This window comes from Tauraco erythrolophus, chromosome Z, assembly GCF_009769465.1.
Source record: "Tauraco erythrolophus isolate bTauEry1 chromosome Z, bTauEry1.pri, whole genome shotgun sequence".
In the NCBI taxonomy this organism is placed as follows: domain Eukaryota; kingdom Metazoa; phylum Chordata; class Aves; order Musophagiformes; family Musophagidae; genus Tauraco; species Tauraco erythrolophus.
Window position 1 is genome coordinate 58,619,018 of NC_141496.1, and position 25,510 is coordinate 58,644,527.

Sequence of the window (25,510 nt, forward strand, 5' to 3'; positions counted from 1 at the left end):
GATTAAGCCTCTAAGTTGAAGTAAAATATTCCCAAAATACTATTTTATTTTATTTTATTAAAAAAAAAAAAAAAAGGTTTGTAAACATGTTTTCTCTTGTTTCTCTTTGTCGGCTTAACTAGCAAACCAAAAAAAAAAAACAAACAAACAAATTGAACTGAGCAAATAATCTAAGAATACTATTTTACTAACCTAGATGGTGAAGAAATGTTATTTACAGAATCTCTTAAGAACTCATATGTCTCCACAACTGTGTTCTCAGAATTGGCTGATATGTCTTTCCCAAAATTTTATTTCCTCTTAAATGAGAATGCATTAGTCAGGCAAAATGAAAAATTAATCTTATTATTTAAATGAAAAGAACACTGATAGGCATTTTATGTTTCTTGCAGTCTGTTCCTAGCACACTACTTCTATCCAAAAGGATAATTTGTTTCATATCCGAGTGGTTCCCATGGGACAAAAGTAATAATTTCTAATGCTTTACTTCAAATTGCAGCTCTGTCTTGATCAGCATTCACAAATTTGGAGCTGTCAGTCAGCCACCAGACTTCTAATCACACATCACTTGTTACCACTTCCAGAACAGGCTGGACCACCCTCTCCCTGACCCTCACCCTGTTTTTACAGACACTCTTCCTCAGCAAGTTAGTCTTGTTCAGTGCAGTGTTTAAAGTCAGTCACAGTTTGAATGGAAAAATCCTGCGTATTTGCTCTTTCACCATCTTCCTTTGTCATCTTCTAATTTCCTGTGCTCTTCAGAGCTCCCTTATGCGCACTTAAGAAAGAGACTTAAGGAAATGGGAGTCTGCATAAAAAGCAAACAGTCACAGGCTCTTCCTCTCTTTTTCCCATCACTCTTCCTCCACTATTGAACTGCCATCTGTTTTTCCTAACTGTTTTAGAAAAGCCAACAGGAAACTTAAGCCGATCAACATTTTGATATGTGATTTGGCCCACACTTGATTATTTTTACACTGAGATGCTCTGTGCAAAGATCAGGCCTCATGCTGTGGGAGCACTGTAACACACAGTTAGTTCTGCCTCTGTGACAATAATGACGTCTCCAAATTGGAACGTAGCTACAGTAGCTCATGGCACACAGACACAAGCAGTGGCACATCCTTACAGTATCACCTCCCATGTTCACAATTACACAAACAAGCTCAGTTGTGTAATAGAATCACTTGTTCTTATAACAAAACATCCCAAAGTGTATCAATTTCACTGGGAACAACCCAGTTGCAGGGACTGCTTAACCACACTGCTAATATAATCAAGGCTGCACTAAGCCAAGCTATTGCTGCTGCGCAAACAACTTACATAAACACATTCTTATGTTCTTTTTCCTTGACATTTTTCCTACACTTTAAAAAAAAAACAACTGTGCTACAATAAGTCTGCCAAAAGTCTAAACTGAATAGTGTCAGACACAAATAGATGGATCTAGCATTAATGTGGCCATTGTCAAGATGAATTAATCTCCACGAAGGCCAAAAAAAAAGCCAAAGAAATATTTTTAAGTAATATCATTCTTCCTGGTGCACTTCAGAATGAGAACAAGAAGAAAGTATACTCCTAAAACACTATGGGAATCGTTGGCATAAAGAAAAACTTATAAACCAAGTTCACTGCATTTCCATAGGAAAGACGAGGGTAGGCTGCAGCAATGCAAGCTCCTCGCATGCTCTGCTTCCTCCAATGCACCAGACGCAAATTAAAAAGCAGCACACACAAGTGAAAGTAAGCAAGTTTAAACTTTGGCTTACTTTCAAAGACAACAAATTAATGCCAACATTTTACTCATGTGGAACCCACTCATCATGTCTTGCGCAGAGACCACTAGTTAATTCAGCATTTAAACATGTTTACACCTACCCACCCGTCATTATATTGCTACATGTGAACATTCCTGAACTTTATGAAATAATGGATGATTTAACACTCATCCACTCATCCAATCAAATCCACTCATGAATAAAAATCATGTCTGTGTCTCACAGCTTGCTTGCTTCCTCTCAAATTTCCCTTCCTCTCTTAGGAACATGAACTGCTATACGCTATCCCCCACACTCTCTTTCTGCTTTAAGTCTCTCAATCCATTACGAGCTTTCCTCTCCGGCCTCTCTTCATGCTTTCCACCATCTATTTTGTAACACACACAAAAATAGCTGTGGTAGAAGTGTGACATATATGGAGCTCTAAAAATAAGTGATGTCTGAACTGGTTCTTCGGCAGTTTTTTAGGAGAAAAAAACCTGCACAAAATATTTAATTTTTACTGGAGGCCGAATTGGTCTTTTAATCAGTTTCTGAAAAAGATAAATCGTGTATTGATATTTTTTGAGCAAAACACTGTATTAAAGCAAAATGAAATCACAGAACAATTAAACGATTCAGAACCTGCTTCTTTTCCATAGTGAAAGAAAAAGACATTTTTGTCTAAGAAGTTTTGCCCAAATCTAAGTCCATACAGACAACATCAGATGAAGGTACAATCAAGATTTGTGGGGATAAGACATTCCCAACAGAGTACTGTTACCTTTAAAAGCTGTTTTAATGATGAGGAGCAGCAGAAGATCAGTCACAGAAAATATAAGCTTAGCAAGGTCCTCAATCTAGTCCATTTCCCACACACAAAGAAACTACACCGAAAAGGACTAGAGAATATCCCAAACATATCCCAGAGCAAAGCAAAACATAACAACTTACTGTCTTCTTCAACATTTTGACGGCGTAAGGTTTCTGGGTCCCTTTCTGCCTGCATCTGTAGACAATGGACGTAGCCCCACTAAATTAAAAAGAAAAAAAAAAAAAAAAGGAAGAATAGTTGTACATACGCCTCTTATTGTCAAATAAATGTCAATAAACAGAGTTGCCTACCTAAAACTACATTTTCTACTCCTCCCAGTTTGGGCAATAATACCTCATTTTTCCCCACAGCTGAAAAAAAAAAAACCAACAAACAACCCACAAACCAATGTAAAAACTGTTCTCCTCTGAACCAGTGAACTTCAGCAGTTATTCAGTCAACAGAACTTGCAGGAGCTCAAGATGCCTCTTGGTGACACCTTTTCTGGCTCCTCACACATCCTGGAGGTCTTCTCACGTAAAAGGAACATAATCCAGCCCCAAACCTGTGACATCGTATCTTGTCCTTGTTAAAGAAACCCATTTGCAACAATTTGTTGCACTGGGTTTTTTTACTAACTATTGATGGCAGTAATGGGAAGTTAGATAGAAAAGCAGAGAAGAGATAATTACGGTGCTGCTCCACGCCCAGTTGCCCAAACAGTCAAATTCAGCATCAAATGGAGCGAGAAGCACTTTTGGTTAATTCAGTGGAAACTGGTGGGCCTTGTTCATAGCAAAACTGAACTGGGCTTACATCTTCCGATTGCCTTCAAGGTGTACTCACTTGAATGTGCTACATCTGAACACTTATACCATAAAATTATGGCTTTGCTGGTTGGAAGGCACTTCTCAGAGTGGGAAGGTTAGGCTAGACAGTCTCCAGAAGCAGGCTCAGCTGCTGAGTTTACTTGCTGTGCTCTACTTGTTACGGTCAAGGACAGGACCTGTACTCTATGAATTAGCTAAAGGGCGGAAAAACATCTGGCAAAACCATAATGGTTACAAACCATTCAGATACCTTCATATTCTACCACACTTACTTTTAGATGCTGCTGAGCAAGCCAGTGTCAGCCACCATTAAAATGGATGCAGTGAAGGGCTATGTGCCACCATTGGATTTAAGGCATTTTTGGAAGCCTCCTGTCCTCAGCAGATTTGTCACCCACTCTTAAGACTCAGCTCTTCCAAACAGCTGCAGGTTTTTAAGCTAGCAGGGACTTCCATTATCATACACCATTTCCCAAATAACATACATTACAGAACCGCACACACCTGCTCTACAGTGAAAGGATCTCATGTACACTGCACCCCAAATTGCACTACAGATCTCTCTGAACCAGAAGAAACTCATCTCGGTACATCTGTAAGAGACAACCATGAGCTGCAGAATGACACAAGCAGCTTTCCTTTAAACAGTGGAATGGCATAGCCATGTTTGACTACAGCAATAAAGCTGTGACACAAGTTTTACCACTCTGGGTGTGCTGCTGTACAAAACCACCACGCACGCTCTGCACTTCTCCCTCCTCAGCACAGGTACAGGTGCCAGATAATGCTCTATGAGTAGGCATGTCTGTATTTTTATGAGTGCATGAGTGAGCACAAGAACAGGCATTTGATTGAGAAGATTTAGTTCAGAAAGATCTCTTCATCAGGAAAGGTCACCTATGGCAAGGGTTACGCAGCTCAATCATCTCAGGGCTTGTGTGCATCAAACACACATAAAGTAATCTTCACTTCATCTCGAATGCTAAAATGATTTGTATCTCATAACAGTGTATTGATAAATGTGTGGGAGTAATGCACGCCTCAGTGACTCGCAGAATCATTACATGAACATAATTAGATCTCCTCTCCTTGGCCAAGTCTCAAAAGGCTCTATTTAGCACACACAAAAAAATTACCATGTTAAAAAAAAAAAAAAAGGTCTTTTAAGTACAATCAAAATGTTAAAAGATAAAATTCTAAGGACCTGCTGTGATAAGGTTTATATCTCCAGTGTGTCACTACAGCACTGTAATGAGGAAGCCACTGCATAAACTGCAAATCATTCATGTACCCTGCTTCACATATTCAGAGTGCAATATAAACATTAAACTCATTAGTCTACATATGCTCTTACTAAGTAGACAGCAAACCTTCTAGAAATTATTTTACTTGGCTGAGGGCACAATGAGATGAATTGTGCAGCTGATGATCCAAATAAATAATTATCACCCCTGCACATACCTCCAGGTGTTTGCTGGGGCGATGGAGGGCAGTCGCTGTCTCTCAGTAACGCTATTGTCAGTGTTTGCCTCACCAGTTTGTAACCTGGCTCTGCAAAGTCTTTTGCATGAATAAAAATCTAGCCACTAGAACACCTCTGATGATTCAACAGAACTGGCTTAGTGATGAGATGGAGAGCTACACCACCAGCAGTGCCACAGCACCACCTTTTACAGCTCGTTTGACTGTACCCAACATGGGAAGAGAGGTAGCAAAATCCTCGAAAGAGGCATATGACTGCCTGGAGAGACAGGAATTTGTGAAGGTATGTCCAGACGAGCAGTTTGCCATCAGGCTCATTAGTCACTGTTCAAAACACACAAAAGGGCTAGTTTAGAAATTATTCCCTATTGTAAAGATTCCTGACAGCACATCCCTGGAGTCCTAATTTGGGGAAAAAACAATGACAAGATATTACAAGACTTCAGAAGGCGTTCAGGGTTTTCTTTTGGTTTATGTGCCTATGCCTAGCTCTGACAGACATGTTCCCACCGGCCAGGAAAGAGATCACCGAGCTAACACTGCATTCCTCTTCCATGTCAAAAACCAGTACCAGGACTTGGGAACAGGATGGCAACCTGCTTACACCATGTCTGGTGCAAAGCTTAGCAGACATCCATTACCAGCAGAGACCTGACTCCTTGTCCCTTTGGTGATAACGGGATCTCACTGCTTCTTCCCATCAAAAAAAAAAAAGGGGGGAGGGGAAAAGCAGCCTGTGGATCTTAATGTGCAAACAGAACTACCTTGTGCAAATAAGGGCATTTTGCTTTACTTATTTTAGCTTCCTGCTGGAGCTCAGGGGGTCTTCTGCTGAATCAGCACACACAGCTTTCCTGAGCATGTATGACTTTGAAGGTCACTAATATAATTGGAGCAATTCAAGCTCTAATCACCAAAGAGCACTGAGAAGTTTCAGGTGCAAAAATCTCATGTGCAAAGCTCAGAGAGCTGCTAATTGTAACCTTTTGCCCTTAAATTTTAAGTTTTTCAACATCGAACATTGGCTGCCATCAACAGGACTCTCAGAACCTGATCTGGAATGTTTCATTCATACATTTGGTCAGAAAACACAAACACGCAGAACCCAAAAATTCTTGGGACAACATGTCACTTTCTAGAGGCATGAAATTTATGGCCAGACAGATGGACTGTGAGCCTCTCAGTGTCCCATCCTCTGCAGGTGGTATTCCACTTCATCTGAATGATAAATATTAATGGTGCTATAGAAAGAAATCACCTACACTCAATGGTTAAGGCACTTATTGTGCCTTACTAGGGATACCAACACTAGGGAATATTTAATCCTACAGCATGAACAGTTTCAACAGAAAAAAAACGAGAGGACCTTAAGCCCAAGCAGCTAATAATCACTTGCAGAAGTACATTGCAGTCTGTGATTGACAAGCAACCCATTCCCAATTCAGACTAGAAACCAGAAATTAAGTCTCACACACTCCAGATGAATCCAATCACAAGATTACTCACTATATTGTGTTGGCATATTTAGAATAGATCCTGCCAGCTCTTCCTCTTTGTAGTTGGTTTATACATACATACATATCTATCTATCTATCTTTGCATACATACCTACACTTATATTTAAATGAAATGTTTAATTATATATATTTATGTATGTAAGTGTGCGCTTACTCACTTCTAAAGAAAATTAGGCTTAAAGGAGCACCCAGCTGTTGCTTTTTTGCATCTCTGCCGAGAACAGGCTGCCTGAACTCAAAACACAAATTATTTGAAGTTGGCTGGAACAATACGAAAAAAGGCTTATTCTGGGAATAAATAGTTGGCCAAGTTAGAGAATAGGAAAAATTAGAATTCCTACATTGTCAAAAACATTGTCATTATCTTTTACTGACATAAATGTTTCTGTCTGGAAAGCTGCTTAATGATTCTGTTACAAGAATTACTTTTAAAAGCCCACGTATAACTCTGAACATGCTAAAGAACAAAAAAAAATACCAAAACAACACTTCACTATGTATGCTATATGCTTTACTATGCAAATATCTTTCTATATCCAGTTTTGAACATATAAAAAAATGAAAAATAACGTATACATCTTAACTACTAGGTCATAATGGACAATAAAAACACTCACTTCCATGTGATGCTGCCTACAATGAGGACAGTGACAACTCACGAGAAATCTCATGATGTCCCGTGCATGGAATGTATCACAGCTGCTACACACACAGAATTAGCACAGAACTAGTCTTCCTGCAGTACAAATACTTCAGTGACATGATAAACTCACTCAGCCATTAGTCCAATGACTGTATGAAAAATTTAAAGTATTAAAAGTACCACTTAATACATGAAACTAAAATTCAATGACTGATCTCTGCATGTGTGTTGTTTTCTACACAGATTTGAAAAATGTTTTTAAAATATTAAAAATGTACATGTAAAACTTTTTTCCCACTCTCATATACACTTTGTTAAGTATTCTGGATTATTTTTCTTCTTATTATCCTCAGGTGTTATTGAATTCACAATTATTTCAGAAGGACACTATTTTGGAAATTGAGTGACAGCACTCTAGCGCTCTGCCTGTGCTAAGGAGTCCAGACTGCAAAGCCGAGAGAAAAGACATGGTCACACTTCCAGTACACGCAGTCAAAAATAGTGGTGTCAGCACAGATGGAAGGAAGGCAGGGACACCCAGGAGGGGTGTTAAGGAGGTGGAAGCGATCGGCGGAATTTGCACAAACAGGAGAAAATGGAATTTACAGGATCCAGCTGGACCTATGCTGGAGACTAGCAGAGAGAGAAAAGCCAAGGCAAGAAAAGATACAGAATTTGCACCAGGTTGGAAAAAGTTTTTCCTCCCCTGCACCCACAAAAAGCCTCTGCCTCTGAAACAGGAATGGGAATCAAAATGAAATACAGCCAGACATTTATTTGGTCACAGGTAGGTAGGAAAGGTGAATTCCTAGCGCTGCAGTTTTTATAATAAAATAAACAGTCACTGACAGTATTTTCACTGGAAGTAGGAAAATTGGTCCTTTCAAAAGTAGGTCAGCATCTCCATACGATGCCCACTCATCCTGGGTTTTATACTGCATTTTGAATCAATTTAGTACAAATACAGTCCTCAATGTAATCTCCTGTAAATTTGATTTGGATTAAATCCCTTAAATTCTGAATTGATTTTTGAAAAATAAATTAGTTTGTGCTTCATGCAGTCAAAGAGTGATTACACAACCTTGTTTGTCCAAACAAACCAGGTGAAAACATGAATGATCCCAAGGAAACCGCACCTATTACAGAGCCATGGAAATCTGTGCTACCAAACCTGTAGTAACAGATTAAAGTCCAGCATTGGTTTCCACAAAGAATACTGATTTTTTTTTTACACAGTTTACAGAAGTATAAGGTTAAAATACATTAATTCACTCTTTCTTGTATATACACTGGAAGGTCAAAATGGATTTAGAGGAATAAAACTAATGTTCCTAGATTTCAAAATTGGATGCCCTGTTTGAAGTTAAAGACTAGACAGAACAAAAAAATCATTATCAAAGCTATTGACATACATACAAATGAAAACTGCATTTTAAAAATGCATATTGCATGGCACTACTACTATTACCTTCATTTTAAAAAGCATGTACATGTAAATTTGGAAATTATCATAACTCACATTTCCAGTCAAAGTGTATCACAACAATCTTTCTTTCTGCAGTGAATTTACAAGTAATTACAAAATTATTAAAATCTGATCTAAAAGCTTCTTCTAAACATCAGTATCTACGTATACAGGACTTGCAGGCAATTATGCGCAACTGCAGCCCTCCCTTCCCCCTCATTATTTCACAACTTGTACAGAGAATGGAAAATTTCATAAAATGAACATAACGGTGGGGGTGGGAAATCTTGAACTCCCACATTCTATAAGGTATAAAACTAATCTCTGAAGAAGGCAAGGCTGGTAGAAAAAACATACACAGTTCTGGAAAGGAAAGCTAACTCCATTGCATTCCAGAGTTCTGTCTGGTTTGATTTTGACAAGAAAAACACTCATACCTTTCCAGATTTCGATTCTATGACTTTTAGCTGCTGTGCTGATTTTCTAATATTTGAGATGAAAGGACTTTTTAGCAATCGATTCCCGTTCAGGCTGGCCTGCAAAGGCAATGCAATAGACCAACAATGTATTTTCGATATTCAGCCTTCACTGCATTCAGCAAACAAACAGAGCCTTACATAAGCACATTCCCAGCAAAAGATATATGCTGTTTTTAAATAAATGGTAATGAAACTTATAGAAAAAGACCTCTATCCTACAAGGAGTCTAAACACTTCATTACACCTGGCATTGTTACCTCTAAAAACAGTGGGAATTCAGCTATGGGTTGAATTAGCCGCATTCTATAATACCCTTGTTAACATTAGATTATTTCTATCCCCTCAAATACTACTTCTTAAGCCTATGTTTAGCTAGTGGGTAAACATCGAGGACGAGAAACAGACCGCTGACACTGCGTATCTTAAAGTATTTTGATGAATCTGGCTTCCCTGACTTCTGTTGAATGGAAGAATACAGCCGACCCCGACTCACTAAGAGAAAGAATCACCGAGACCTCCATTTGAAAACATGGAAGTAAAACTAGAACTACATTGAATTTCAGAGGTTACTGCTTTACTGCCTGTATATTGCTCTCCTTGGTGTAACTCAACTCTCAGAAAGCTGGTTCCTGAACAAAGTTTCAAGCAAGACTGCTGAAATGGAGATTTGAGGTGAAGATCAGAGTACTTCATACAGCACTGTGGAAGAAAAATGTACAGAAGGAACATCCAGTCTTTCTCCTTTTGCCTTTAGCCTCTCTAAAAAAATTGGGATAGACCACACATAAGAACAATTGCATCTCTAAAACAGCAGGAGAGTTCTCAATGGGAAAACCAATTTCTTTCCTACCAAGTCTGAAAAGACTTGCAGCAGAAAGTTGGCTGACAATGAACTTGTAATAGTGTCAGGTTGATTTTTCGACATGCAAGCTCTTGCTATCCAACAGATTCAGAAATAGATTTTAATATTTTATTTAGAATGGAGTTTCCTTTGAGACTGCTCTTTTCAGAGATAGGAGAGTACTTACCTGCTCATGTTTAGGCAGGTCAATGAAACAGGGAGAGCAAAGAAAATAAGGTAGTAGAGCAGATAGAGTGAACTCCTCCTGCTTCCTGCAGGATGCAGATTTTTGTCCTTGGTACTGAACTTTGGAAACATCGGGGCAAATTTTCAAAACCAGGTGCTTAGACCACCTGTGCAAGACACAGGTCCAAATCCTTGAATTGGCAGTCTCAGGCATATTCCCACAGCCACAGATTCGGTGCATGTGCTTTCTGTCTATGAGACATGCCGTGTGGCTACCATCCCTTCCTAAGCAGCACATGAAGCCTGACGTATGAAACACTTCAGCAGACATGGCTCTCCTGGAAATACACATGCCTTATTTTAAGCATCATTTAAACCATTATCTCACAAGCAGCACTTCAACCCCCACTCCCTCCCCCTTAAAAGATCCTAATGAAGGATAAACATTGCTTATTTGATGTTAATGAAGAGTGCATGCCAGGAGAAAGAGCACTGAGCAGTAAAAAACTTTTTAAAACCTTCGAAAGTGTGCTGTGAGACCTTCCTTCCTGGACCACTGCAGAATTGCCTGCCTGTTTTTCTCTGGTGACACATTCCTTCACCAGGAAGTGTTTTAAACAGTCTGTACTTTGAGTAGGTGTCAATATCATTGATTACTGCTCTTCGCGACAATCTCCAGGTGCAGAAGGCAAACTGGCCTTGCACTAAACGGCAATACGTGGCAGTATGAACAGCTTCACACATCCTGTAATTACTCTTGATTTTCCTGGTCAAGGGAAGGGAAGTAGAAGGGAGGTTATGGCCATCTGACTACTAGCAGCTTGCTCAATACAAAAAAAAGTAACCTTTTTTAATCTGACAGGGAAAATTTCACGGCTATTCGTGTCTGCATATCTAAACCAAGCTTTGAACAAAATTCTTTACCAGCTAATTTAGATCAAGTCACTTCTGGGATTCTGCAGGCTCTTGTGCCCATGCTTATCCTGAAGAGCCCTCATTTTGGTAAGCTACACAGCCTTCTCCTTGGAGGTTAGTGTTGTGCTGAATCCTCAACTCCTATGCAATGGCTTCTCTGAAATAGGTTGCTTTTGCCAAGAAGTTAATGTACAGTGCCAATCCAGCCAGGAATCTTACCAAAGGACAACAAATAAAATTTTAATATGTGGCAAGTTTAAAAGTTCTTCATCTTTTTTCCAGCTACTCTGTATATTTTCTTTTTCAAACCAGGTGGGACAGCCATTTCTAATCATAAGAGCCAAGACTGAAAGTCAGGCAACGCAAGAGAGTTTGGAGGAGTGTATTATATTTCGCCAATGCTTCCTAAATGAACACTTTTTATAATGTTTTTTTTTTAATAATTCTGATCATACTTGCATCTATTCTCTATCACAGAGACTATATTGTTGAAATAAAAAGATAAACTGAAACAATTGGTTTTCCGTAATAGGGAGCACTTTTAATTCATCATTTCTAATATTTTCTAACTGTCAGAAAACCTAATTTTCCACCATCAAAACAACAACCTGCACACTTGGTTGTAATTTTATTGCAGTAAAAAAGCTACAATAGAAAGAGGAAGCTGCAGCAGGGAGTACACTGATACTATACATAAAACAGAAAAATAGGTTTCCTGAGAAAATGAAGAAAACATTAAGGCAATATTCTCTGCAGGTTGTGTCAGAAGGGGGTTATTTCCATCAGAGCAGTTAAGTTTTGCAGTCAGTCCTGGTAAATTTGATGACCAAACGCCAACTTACTGCAAGCACGGGGGAGATACTCAGTCAGGTCTGATCTTCCAAAACTACAAAGCCCGACCTTTCTAACTGGGCAGACTTTGGTTCTGGTGGTGAGGAAAGATCTAAGTAGGTCTAGCCCTTCCCTAAAAGTCGGATTTCCTCCACACACCAGGAATGGTGTAGCATCAGTCCTGAACTACCCCTGCCATGAGGAGGCAGCTACCCTGGAGCACTCCCTACCACCCAACCTGGTGCCACCTCCCACGCTCCCCAAGAGATGAAGCAGGCAGGAGGCTGGGGTCACCACATCTTCCTTCTCAGAGTTACCAGAACGCCTTGCACGACGGGGGTGGGTTGACCTTGGCTGGCTGCCAGATGCCCACCAAGCTGCTCCATCACTTCTCCTCCATTAACAGGACAGGGGTGAAGAAAAATATGATGGAAAAGCTCATGGGTCGAGATAACTAAACTGGTCAAGGGGCTGGAAAATAAAACTTATGGGGAGCGGCTGAGGGAGTTGGGGCTGTTTAGCCTGGAGAAGAGGAGGCTGAGGGGAGACCTGATTACGGCCTATAAATACTTGAGAAAAGATGGTGGGGAGGTAGGGGAAGGGCTCTTTACATTAGTGATGGGAGATAGAACAAGAGGAAATGGGCATAAGCTTAGTCAGGGGAGATTCAGGTTGGATGTTAGGAAGTATTTCTTCTCTGAAAGGGTTGTCAGCCACTGGAATAAGCTGCCCAGGGAAGTGGTTGAGTCCCCATCCCTGGATGTGTTTAAGAATAGGGTGGATGAGCTACTTGAGGATATGGTTTAATGGGGATTAGGGATGGTTGGACTCGATGATCTCTAAGGTCTTTTCCAACCTAGAAATCTATGAATCTATGAATCTATGAATAAGGGCACGGAGATACCTTATCAATTACCGACACAGGCAAAACAGACTCAGCTTGGGGACATTCATTTTAATTACTGCCAATTAATAACAAAGTAGCATGGTGAGAAATAAGAACAGAACTAAAATTATCTTTCCCTGCTCCTACTGTTTTCCCAGACTCAACTTCACTTCCAACTCCTCTACCTCCTCCCCTGAGTGGCGCAGCGTGATGGGGAATGAGAGTTGTGGTCAGTTTGTGGCAGGGATAGTTCAGGACACTTTGTCTCTGCTGCTCCTTTCTCCACATGCTCTTCCCCTGCTCCAGTGTGGGTCTTTTCCACAGGGTACACCTGCTCAGGAACGGACTGCTCCAGCATGGTGCCCTCTCCATGGGGCCACAGCTCCTGCTAGGAACCTGCTCCAGCATGATCTTTCCCTGAGGTCACAGCTTCCTTCAGGGCACACCCATCTGCTCTGGCATGGGATTCTCCATGGGCTGCAGGAGGACAACTTGTGTCACCATGGTCTTCACCAGGGCATCACCAACATCACACTGATGGGCTCAGCTTTGGCCAGCAGTGAGTCCACCTCAGAGCCAGTTGCAACTAACTGTCTGAGATGGAGGGAGTTTCTGGTGTTTTCTCATAGAAACTACCTGTGCAGCCCCCCCCGTCCCCCCAAAAAAAACCCACCTTGCCACGTAAACCCAGTACAACAACCCTGCAGGAATCTCATCAGAAGTCAAGTCAAGTTAGACCCTATTTAGCATGTCCACCTTAGCCCCTAGGCCACAGACACTCTGCAAACCAAAATAAACAAAAAGTGCTCACTGAGTCACACACAGACTCAAGCCTCACCAGTATTGCCTGCCTCTCTCTTACCGCGCTCTGAATTGATAATTTAATAACTTGTTTCAATACTTTTCCAGGTATCGATCTGGGCCTTACAGAACTACAATCTATGGACTCAATCACCCTCCACACTTTTTCTGGCCACCTATATTTTGCTTTTTTCTAGGCTTTTGGGACCTAGTGACTCCTGCCAGGAGTCACTTCTCAAGGATAACAGCTGAACACTCAGGTTTTGCTCCTGGGAGTTTCCTTCTTCAGCATTCTAGGGTGAACATCAGCAACTCACTATTGACATCGGCACTTCTGACTTACCTAAGTATTCCAACATCTGCTCTAATTGGGCCTTTAATATTTTATCAACCTTTTACAAAGACCCCAGCTTTCTATACGCAATGTTTTATTTGCTCATCTTCTCTATTAAGTAAAGGACTTTCACTTAACTTTTTCTTCTTTTTCCTCTTGCCCCTAGCACCAAATCTCCTCTTTGGTAAATTTAATCTCTGATGCACCTTCAGCTTTCTCTCTTCCCAGAGCTACTGTGGTGTCCTCTGTTCCGTGTTGCTTTTTCTGCTTTTTGTGAAACTCCATTTTGTATCTTCCTATCATTTGACAGTTCCCGATGCAGATATTTATACCTACAGGAACTTCAGTAGGATGTCCAGAATGTCACAGAAACCATTCTCAGTGACAGTGATCACAGATTATCCTGGTAACTAATGACACGCATATGCAAGCCAGTGCATGTACAGTGAATTACATTTTCAAGACAGTGTCACCACTACTCAACGCTTTGCATGAGGGATTTCTTTTCTGTAGTTACAAGAGTGAAATTACTGTTTTCCAGGAGAAGATTCCAGACCTTCTAGTCCACGAACACCTTTTATCTCTTCTTGAAGGTCCCTATACCTGCCACTGACCAAGCCACTCTTTATAAACGGCTATATTAGAGAAAGACTGCAGTTTCCAACAGCTGCAATTTCTATTTTTAAAGGACAGGCTTTTTAGCTGTCAGAGTGCTCCATAATCCACAATACTGATTCTAATCTAATCTACATTGGTCTGTACTCCTGTACATAAAGAATTCAGCACAATGGTGCATTATAGATTTAAAAATAAATTAATTCTTCCATGTTCTCCTCATTGCAGTGAAACTTCAAGCACAGCATACTCCAATGACACATCTGAAGATGGTCACTTCTAAGCTTTACTAGAATGTAAAATAGAATCACAGTTAAGCAACACAGTCTGTATAGCGTTTACAAACTCGTGATTTGTCTTTTAAACATATTTTTAAAAAGATCCCCTTGTACTTTAAGAGAGAGGCTTGGTACTACAAGTGTGGTCAGTTATGCTTATGCACTGGTTCATGTGCTTATAAGCACTAATTTGGTTACAGTCATACAATTCGCTGTCGATGTAAGCAAATAGCTGGTGCCCGCCCTGCACAGTGTGGGCTTCAGCATCCACATCAGCCACAGCCTGACACCACCAGACCCGTGAAAAAAGCTGTGATACACAAGCAGGGAGGAAGGCTTTGACACAGACCTGCACCAGGCTGTTGTCAGACCAACAGGTTCTTCCAGTGGGCTGACCAGCCATGTTGCACAACACTTTATGTCCCACAGGGAGACGATCGAGCATCACATTCCTATGCAGAGCACTTTCCTCTGAATAAGAGCCAAGCTGTGAAAGATATCATGTACATCTGCCACCCCCTGCCATGATTTATTTTCTTGATGTTTAAGAGAAAATGCCATTAATGAGATTTTATGTGCTGTCAACTACCGAAGCCAAAATCTGAAAACTTAGTGAGCTTCATATATGTTGAAATTCTGCTTCTGGGCTGAGGCTTTGTGCACAGTCTGATTTACCAAAACCTATCCAAAATTGAAGAACGAATCTTTTTCGAAGAGTTAGCAGAGTATGCACAGTACTCATTGCGATCAATAGACCATCCATCCAGATTGCTTAATTATGTATTTACAATATTTTCATATGATGTGCAAGTATCTAGTTGATAATATTTTTTCCTTGCAAAAGATATATCACATACGTCAATTAGATAAAGAACTTTATATAAAGTTTAGGCTCTCTAAAGCTTTGGCTTCAAAAAGGAAGGCAAAGTATAATATAATTTTAAATTATTTGTTACATTCTAGGAAAAAAAGTGTGTAATTTTTTGAGGTTCACTATAACGCTGAGAAGCTCATCCAGGTTTTCATTCAGGCAGTCTTTCCTTATGCCTCCATCTCTAATCTTTGGAAATACATTTTTTCCCCACTGACTTAATAATAAATCTGTTGGCAATGGCAAATTTGGAAATTCAGTCAGGAAAGTGACGTTTTTAACAAAACAACACTAATGCTTTTTGAACACTGAATACACTGACAAACTTGAAAAACTTGCAAGAAGACAGATCACAGAAATTTGTGGAGGACTACGTCCTGTCTTGATGAGAAAGCCATGCGGTTACACCTGACAAAATACTAGTATTTGCAGCTAAATGCAGCCCTCGCCCTTTAGTGCAAGCAGCTTATATCACATTTTCTATAAACACCCAAGAATCCAATAAGTGTTGTGCACAATGCAGATCACAGCCTCAAGGACACTGGAGGTTCTGTCCCACTCTGTCCCTCTCCTCCTGCAGTCTTCTGCTTCTTGCGTTTACCTGGTGGAGCTATCATCGGCAGTTCTGTAACTTACTACGCACGATTTGTGTTTCTCTCCCCTAAGCATCTCCATCTTTTGGGAAGAATGTACGCTGTTTATCTCAGCAACTCTCCCAAACCTGCCCCTGATTATATTAAAAATGTGATTCACAGTGATGGAAACTAGGGTGTATCTACAAACTAATTCAAGCACTTAGAAATACTTAGCCACAGCAAGAGGAAGCGATGAATATAAACTCAATATGACTTGAGGGAGGTGGAGGGACTACACACACCCCATGGAGCCATGATTTTATCACAGGACACCGGAACATGCACAATATATAAGCTGATGCTAGTGAAGGCTTAAATGCACTTTGCTCATCTTCTTCCCTTGGTAAACCCATTCAGGAAGAAGACAACTAATTCAGAGCTAGCTTGAGTAACACCATACCGCATTTCAACAAATTACGCTGACAAATCCTGGATTTTTCTGTTTCCCTGGGGAAAAATGTTATGGAAATAAAAGCAACAAACAAAACCATCAGAAGGACATCACTAAGATGTTTTTCTAGTAATTACAGGAAAACAGAAGTTTTCAATAACAGCTTTACTCTCAGACACCATTTTCACAGTGAAAGAGAAGTTTGGCACTCTTTAGAGTTGACAGGCAGCCTCGAATGCCTTCTACTGCTACTTGGGAAGGTTAGGAACCCTCTGTATCTCCTTTCAAAGACAGCAGGAAGTTAAGGTAGGACATAAAGAGTGAAGAGGAGCTGAGTTATACAATAGGCTTTCAACTGTGGACATCTGATGTAGATGTGAAAAATAGTTTAGGTCAGAAGTGGGACATGGTGATCTCATGCAGTTGTACATATAGACAATGACTGCACAATGTGGAAAAATATGTCAGTTAGATAAGGAACAAAACACACTCAAAGCAGCCTAATGTTAAAGGGCCGGAACTGGTATTCCAGGGTGTAGAAATACTAAGTTAACACCCATCTAGCTGTATCTAATAATCTTTCAGATAGGTAAGGAGTAAATCCACTTCAAAGCAGGTGTTACTGAGAAATGTTTCTATCTGTTATATACCATTGTTCTTACATGAAGCTAGTCACAGGCTGTTACAAGCCACATGGGAGTTTCAGGTCACATATTCAAAAGAACGGCTTCCTTTCTGAATAGGACTCTTCAAAGCCATTGTGTCAGTCCCCCTAGGAAAAAAGTGTCGTACCTGGACAACACGCTGCTATCCTGTGTTTTTACTCCAACTTTTCTGGATTTCCCCCTATGGCTGCATTTAGACAACCAGAGCCCTTCTGAAATCCCTTGTCTTTGGTAAGCCTTTCTGGAGCAGCATAAATGCAAAATTTATCTACAGGGTGAATTTGCCATCAGCAACAGAACAGGACTAAGACCTAATTGCATGGTTGTAGTGTAAAATCTGTGAAGATGAATAATTAGAGTGTTAAATCTATGCCTTCGTTGCTCCAAAAGTAAAAAGCAAGACATCTTCCTTCAGCGACATCATTCTTCTAATATGGCACTACTAAGACTTAAAAAAAAAAAAAAACAAACAGAAGAAGGAAATGAAAAAGAAATGAGACATGTAGTTCAGATATCTCTTAGCTTTTATCAAAGGGCAAAAAAACCCACCTCATCATAGACCTCACAAATAGCTCCAATAAGACCTAAACTTATTGTGGGAGTTGTTTTGCAGTGTCGAGCTACAATAATAGAAAATTAAGTAAATTTCCCAGATTATTGCCCTGAGGCAAAAACTCTCCTTGTTAAAATACAATTTTTGTGCCAGTCTGTGTCAGGGACATGATTACCTGAGAAACTGACTTCCAAGTGCTGAATTATTCTCTTTCATTTGAGTTCTTCTGGGAAGTCAAGTTAGACTGACTTCTAAAGAAATGGCATATTGGCCTTTGTGAAAGGTAAACCCAAGGTGTTTAAATATACATGCATTGCACCTCCAGTGAAAATCGCCAACTTCTGACATAGTCCATCTGCTAATCTTCCAGCAGGGTGGGCCTGGCTACAGGCAGACAAATGAAATGATGATGCTGCTGCAACAGAGATACTGAGATAGCCTGGCCATATGGTAAAACACCGTAGAGAGAAATAGGGAAAGAAATCCTGGAAAGGTCACCCTGACTCAGAAGACCCACGTTTCTCCGGCTGATTCATCTGGGTCATGAAACAGCTCTTAGTTTTGGTCACTGGACTGCTCTCAAAGGGTAACTGTGCAGGGCAAATATTATGAAGTTACGCTCAGCAAGTAACTTCAGTATGTCGCAATTCCAAAAAACATTCTTGTTTTTCCAAATCCTCCCTCTCCTCTCATAAGAAGGGAAAGAAACAGGACGGATGGAATTAGGATATTTCTAGTGCGTTTATGAGCAGGAAAACTGAAGTACATTTACAAATATCCCTTTTGCCAGTCACATGAGAGAAGATGAACTTTATTATTTGTATCAAGTCAAACATTATCCTTTTTTTGAACTGGTCTGAGACCATATTGCCCCTGCTTGGGAATCTGCATTGACTCACTGAGATTCCACTCAATGGTTCACTGCCCATGAATTCAAATGAATCCTCTTCACTTCACAGAAGTACAGCCAAGAGCAGCAAACACAACAGTGAACTCCCAACACTGCAAGGAGCTGAATCCATTCTTTGCTGCAGTGTGGAAATCAAAATATCTCACCAACACACAAGGACTGGAGGCAGCACTTTAAAATCTAGGTACACGATTTTTAGGCAGAGGTTCTTTCATCCTATATTTAACAGAAAGCAATGCATGTTACTTTGCATCACCAGAGTAAAACGGGAACCAAAATGCTAGTGTGGGCCACAAGAAGGTGAGAGAACAGGTGAGTACTACTTATGGAAGTAGAAAGAAGTGCAACATACCCAGTTAAAGTGCTTTTTTTTTTACTTATTTCATTTTCACTTTCAACTACTGAATTATTCCCCACAAAAAGTAATCTAAAGAAAACTTGCCTTCACTCTGTTTAGTGATAAGTATTTTGCCACTGTCATAATTTCTAGAAATCTGTTTGATTTCCTGGACAGTTGCATTTACCGCAACCTGCTGTCTCCTAGCAAACATACACACATTTCTGGTGGAGAATATCTCTTTTCATAGCAGGTAACATGTTACAGTCTCAGAACAGCTCATGGATAATTCCTCAACCTCTGGTAATTTCCTTATGACACAGTATTTAAGTATGGTAAAAGAATACACGTTCTGCATAAAAGAGTTTGCTCTGAATGCAGTTTATAATCAGATGTATTATTTCTCTTCCAGGTAAAACAGAATTATCAGCCATATCATATCACCGCCTTTCACTGGTATTTGCCCAGTATTTGAAATTCAAAGGAGAAACACATTGCTAAACTTAGGCTACCCTCAGGACCGACAGCGGATCGTGCTACCAGAGGGCATGGCACAGCCTGTCCTCTGACGAACAGGGGATCTCTGAGGCTCGAACACCCACCCACACTCGAACACGATGATGTTCTATGGGAAAAACACACCATGCCCACACTGGCTCTTGAGATTACTTGTTCAGAGTTGACTCAACCTAGCCAGTAAGTTTTTGACTATTAAGAAAACTGGGCAAACAGGAAGACATCTTTAGAAAAATCTAGCAGGTATTCAGACAATACCCAGCCAGTATCAAGCTATCAAATACGGATGGCAAGAGGAAAAATGCACGACATGCTGATTACTATTTGTGAGGCAACAGAGACAGATACAGCGTCTTGCTTTAGGAAAAATTAAAATCTAAAGAGAGTAAATCCCAACCATTCAATTCTGAAGAAAGATACATTTGCTGCTTGTTCAAAGGCATCATCATGAAGATAAATGATCAGAGTAATCAACCTTTGATAATACAGTTAACACTATTCAGGACCGTAATGAGCTCCAAGCTTGTACTTCAGACTATGATTTCACCACACATATGACATATATTCTAGCTGGTAGTTACTGGTAATAATAATTACAGAAGTTATCCTAGATTAGTACACTATAGCTTAATATATGTGTTACTTCACTGCAATCAAACTACAATAACATAGGCAGCAAAAGTAATTCCCAGTTATGGGGAACTTCTAAGCTCACTTGATTCCTGTGAAATAGCATAGATTTTTTGAGAAAGGACAGAGAAGACATCACCATCCAGTTTGTTTTTTCTAAGCAAATCATGGTTGGTGAAGACTGATTTCCAACACCTCAACAAATGTGCTTAGCTTCCTGCTGAAAATTAACAACTATTGCTAACTGACTTCTCAACACAATTTTGTAAATATCAAGAAAACATAAAATAAAATCAGCAGACTTCCCATTTAGTGTCACACAACTGACCACTTCAGTTCCATCTTCATCCCTTCTTCCACCAAGGGCCCATGCAATTTTCTAAGAACATCACATTTTGTTCCTAAAGGACGAACACAGCATTCAGCACGTTTCCTACAATTATCAGAAAGGTCTACTGCCCGTATCATAAAGAAGATCAAGAGTTAGCTTGTTTTCTCCCAGTTAGCTCTATTAATCTCCCATACTAGAATTCAACAATGTGAAATTATTCCCCTAAATTTCAAATCTACTCCTATCAACTGAAATGGTAGAAAGTCAGAGCTTCATAGTTTGTCTATCAGAGTGAATTTAATTCGCAAAGAGTTAACAGTAATTACCCATAAACAAAGATTTATGGGTAATTAGTTTGCGTGCTTAGTTTACAGCAGCATAGTCTGTCCAACAATGAAAAACACCGGCTGTGATAAATGAAATCCCCCTGCTTCTATTAAAGTAAAAGAAAGGAGGAGATTACTAACAAAAGAAGTCTGGCTTTGTAATTTCATTACCCCATGATCAGAAAGATGCATCCACTAGTCTGAGACAGGAGTGCTGCCCTAAGAGATGGCATTCGAAGAGGAGGACAAGCTCACGTGAGAAGCACGCTTCGACAACTCCCAGTGCAGAGAAGAGAAGAGGAGAGGAGATCGTGCAGGGCTCCAGTGGCCAGCCCCAGAGTGGGGGACAGAGTAGGACCATGGTGGGCAGCCCCCTGCCAATGAAAGGACTGAAACTGCAGAGCTGCCCTGCCTTACGGGCTATCGCTGTATTAACAATCCCCAAAGGGGACCTTCTTGGTCTTACTCAAAGTTCACCATCACATGGGCCATTTGTAAGCACAATCACCTCAGTTACAGAAACTGCAGAAAATACAGCTATTTACAACATGGTTGCCTATAGCGAGCTCATAGTCTTTTCACTGCAGTCGTAATTTTTTTTCTTTTTTTTTTTTTTTTGCTTTGAGTTGTTTTTGAAGTTTTGTTTTGGAGGCTTGTCAGGGTTTTTCTTCAATTTATCCTCAAAAACTTAGTTTTGTGAGGGCTATTACAAATGAATACACAAAGATATTCTTGTACTCCACAGTACCAGAAATGGGCAGTACGCAGCAGTAATTTGAAATTATTTCCATTTACTCAAATACTCCTGCAGTGCTACACAGCACTATAATGAAAATTGTTCGGGTTCCATTTCAGAAATTTATGCATGAGTCAAAAAAAAAAAAAAAAAAGGCTCCATAGTTATTTCAAGTAACGTTCATATAATATAGCAAACATCATATTCGATACAGTAATTGTAAATGACAGTCTAAAATGGCAAGTTTTGCAGGAAGAGGTAATATCTTATTAAACATATTCACATTGCTAAAAAAAACCCAGACAATCTTTTAGTTACTGTATCAGTTAACTAAACATGATCTGAGCGTATGATGAAAATACCTAAGGTTTCCTTGTAAAGACCATTTCACTGAGCACTAGGAAAAGTTTTGCATTTAGCATATAGCAACACTTTCAAAATTGACAGTCTTACTCATTTTTTAAAGCCTTTAGTTCTCTAGTAGATCTTAGTCTTAGAACAAACTGACTCTTCACGTTCTGATTGAGTTAAAGGGACTGAAGAGGTTATACAATTGGGAAGAATTTGGGCAAGGCACGTAAGATGTCAGCCATCAGCACAATGTATTCTGACAGGCCAGTTAAAACTTTCACAAGCATCAACAGTATAGTCTCAAAGTTAGCCGAGCTCTTTTCAGATAAATTTTCTTCCCAGCCTATGCCAGAGCAGGATTCTCAAGTGCACCCAGGGAATTAGCTCTCTTCAGAGAGGAAAGAAAAGAGTGAAAAGCAAATAATGTCAGTTCAACAGAATTTAGAGAGATATGCTATTGCAGAGTAAGAACGGCAGCTGAGACAGTATGTATTAAACTCACCTGGCTAATTTTAACTCCCACAATATTTACATCACCTCTCGTTAAAACACAGGACTTTGAGTAATGTTTCCTTATTAGCAGACTCATCAGATGCTTCATTAGCACAGAGTCACTCTACCTCAGCTTTATCTCCCCATTTGTGTAACAGTCTGTGATGCTAAGAGAAGTGCTGAATACCTTTTCTGAACCACTAAATTGCTTGTCTGCATCAATATAATTTTCTTCTTTTCATCTGAGTCTGTACAAAAACAGTGAGCAAAACTCTTCTGGTCAAATGTTGATATTTACTTCCTCGATAATCATCTAAATTCCCTTAACAGTTCACAGAGAGAAATGGGCAATTCTGGAACATGATTCATTCCATTCTAAGGACGTCTGGAACAGGTCAGGTGAAACATGCCCTGAAAGTGTTTTATTTTAACTCTGATCACCAAGGAAGCTTTATATAGGCAACTATAATAGTAACTGTCTGTGGTGAGAAGAAATTACTCCCACCTTTTCTGAGTATTGCAGCCCATATAACAATGACTTGATGAATGAAGATCACAGCAGCCTCTTCTCAAGACTCTCAATAGCAGCAGAAATGTCACCATGATGCCCTTCCCTCACGAACCAGAGGCTTTCTATGTATCACAGAACAATGTTTGATACTCTCTTCATTCAGCTAATACTAAAAAATTGATGGACCTCTCTATCGTCCGTCTCCCTGCATCCTGTCCCAATCAGCACAGACCAACATGTGCAACAAAACCATGCTGAGAAAGCAGCTGCCTTGTGTGGTGCAGCATGCACCAGAGAAGTTCCCCATAGCATACGACCGCTCAAAGCAGCAGCAGAAAGAACACAGGGAGGATAGACCTTTGAAAAAAAAGAGAAGCCATCGCAGATGGGGAAATGGACGAGGACATGTACACATATTACCTATATCTATCTGTATTTCTGGAGATGGGATAGGCAGAGACGGCAAGACGCAGAGGGAAGTGGAGAAGGAAAGAATGTTGAAGCGAGAAGACAGGCAAACGAAGACAAGGTGGTGAGAGGAGTGGGCGGTGGGAGTGTGTGGAGTGGGCCAGGAGACGAGCCAAGTGAAGAGTTGGAGAATAAGGAAGAAAAAAAAAGGATTTCAGAATAGAAGGAGCAGCAAACGGAAAATATGCAGATAGGCTTACGGTTTCAGAGTTTGAGGAAACAGAACATGCACTGACAAAAAGGTACTGCAGAGAGAAAGAGCTAGAGAGAAGACTGCAAGCAAAGTTTGAGGAGAACAACTCTACAGCTTTTCAAGCTTAGAAAATGAAGAATAGTGCAGGAAAGAACAGAATGAAGTGAAGAACAGGTAATAGCTTAAGTCTTCCTTTTTGCTCTCTCTTTTTCCAGCTTAGCTCAATCATTAGTATCTCAGAGAAGATGCAAAACTTGCAAAACAGAATTAACTGTCACGCCAATTTTTCAAAGCTCAATGCAGCATCAAGAGTGGTAAGTGTGGAAAAAACAGTGCTACAGACTTGTTACACCCAATGCCATTTCAAATGTTACGCATTTCCCCCGAAATTTCCCCCTCTGCAACCGAGGGGAAAAAAATCCACACAAAATATGTCATCTGTGGCACCTGCATCAGGCTAAAGTATCAAACCCCACGCTTGTATGTGAGCATAACTCATGGCAACTTCACTAAAATGTGGTCTAAATGGGACCATGACAATCGTACACACCTCTGTTGTGCAACCTAGCAGTCTGTGGTCTGACAGATGCTACTGTGGCTAACTTAAGGTGAGCAGATTTCTTTAAATCAGATATGCCTGAAAAATCACCATCCTTAAAGAACATCTGCTTGCTAGTCATATAAAAGTAAACACATTCTGCAAGCTGAAAAAAAAATCCAGCTTTTAAAGAAGAATGCAAAAAGTAACAATATCAATCTACTTTTAACAGGCTGCCTACAGTCTTCACCCCTAAGCCCATCCTCTCTTGTACAAGTACAGAAATTCTCTTGTGCTGCCACATGTAAATGTAAGTAAGGCATAAACCATTTTAACTTGATCTTCTACTACTAACAATAGACTTAGCAAGAAAACTTTGCCCTCTTCCACTGTCTTTACCTACCTACTGGCATTCTGTAAATGTCAGCTTTTTAGGCCAACCATATCATTTTCTTTCAAGTGCATTTGCAGCATATGGAGTTCAAGATTCTTAGGGAGGCAAGGAGGGTGCTCAGCAAGGTTGCTACCCTGGATTTCAGGAGAGCAGACTTCAGCCTCTTCAGAGATCTCCTTGGTAGAGTACAATGGGATGAAGCCCTGGAGGGAAGAGGGGCACAAGAAAGCTGGATAATATTCAAGGATCACCTCCTCCAAGCTCAGGAGCGGTGCACCCCAACAAAGAGGAAGTCAGGTAGGAACACCAGGAGGCCTGCGTGGATGAACAGGCGGCTCCTGGACCAACTAGAACACAAAAAGAAGGCCTACAGAGGGTGGAAGCAAGGACAGGCAGCCTGGGAAGAATACAGAAAAATTGTCTGAGCAACCAGAGATCAGGTTAGGAAAGCTAAAGTCCTGATGGAGTTAAATCTGGCCAGGGACATCAAGGGCAACTTCTATAGATATGTCAGTGATAAAAAGAAATCTAGGGAAAACATGGGCCCTCTCCAGAAGGAGACAGGAGACCTGGCTACCCAGGATATGGAGAAGGCTGAGGTACTCAATGACTTCTTTGCCTCAGTCTTCACTGGCAAGAGCTCCAGCCACACTGTCCAAGTCACTGAAGGCAAAGGCAGGGACTGGGGGAATGAAGAATCACCCACTGTAGGAGAAGATCAGGTTCGAGATCATCTAAAGAACCTGAAGGTGGACAAGTCCATGGGACCTGATGAGGTGCATCCGCGGGTCCTGAGGGAACTGGTGGATGAAGTTGCTAAGCCACTATCCATCATATCTGAGAAGTCGCGGCAGTCTGGTGAAGTTCCCACTGACTGGAAAAAGGGAAACATAGCCCCCATCTTTAAAAAGGGGAAAAAACAAGACCCAGGGAACTACAGGCCAGTCAGTCTCACCTCTGTGCCTGGCAAGATCATGGAGCAGATCCT

At 40.4% G+C, this 25,510-nt stretch overlaps 1 protein-coding gene across 1 annotated transcript in view; it reads right to left on the bottom strand.

The window, feature by feature from the left end:
- CAMK4 (calcium/calmodulin dependent protein kinase IV) overlaps positions 1 to 25,510 on the bottom strand; it is a 191,962-nt gene that overhangs the window by 106,178 nt on the left and 60,274 nt on the right. The window contains exon 2 of the mRNA XM_086629667.1: positions 2,712 to 2,790. Coding sequence (XP_086485793.1) covers positions 2,712 to 2,790 — 79 coding nt within the window. The remainder of the gene's footprint in view (positions 1 to 2,711; positions 2,791 to 25,510) is intronic.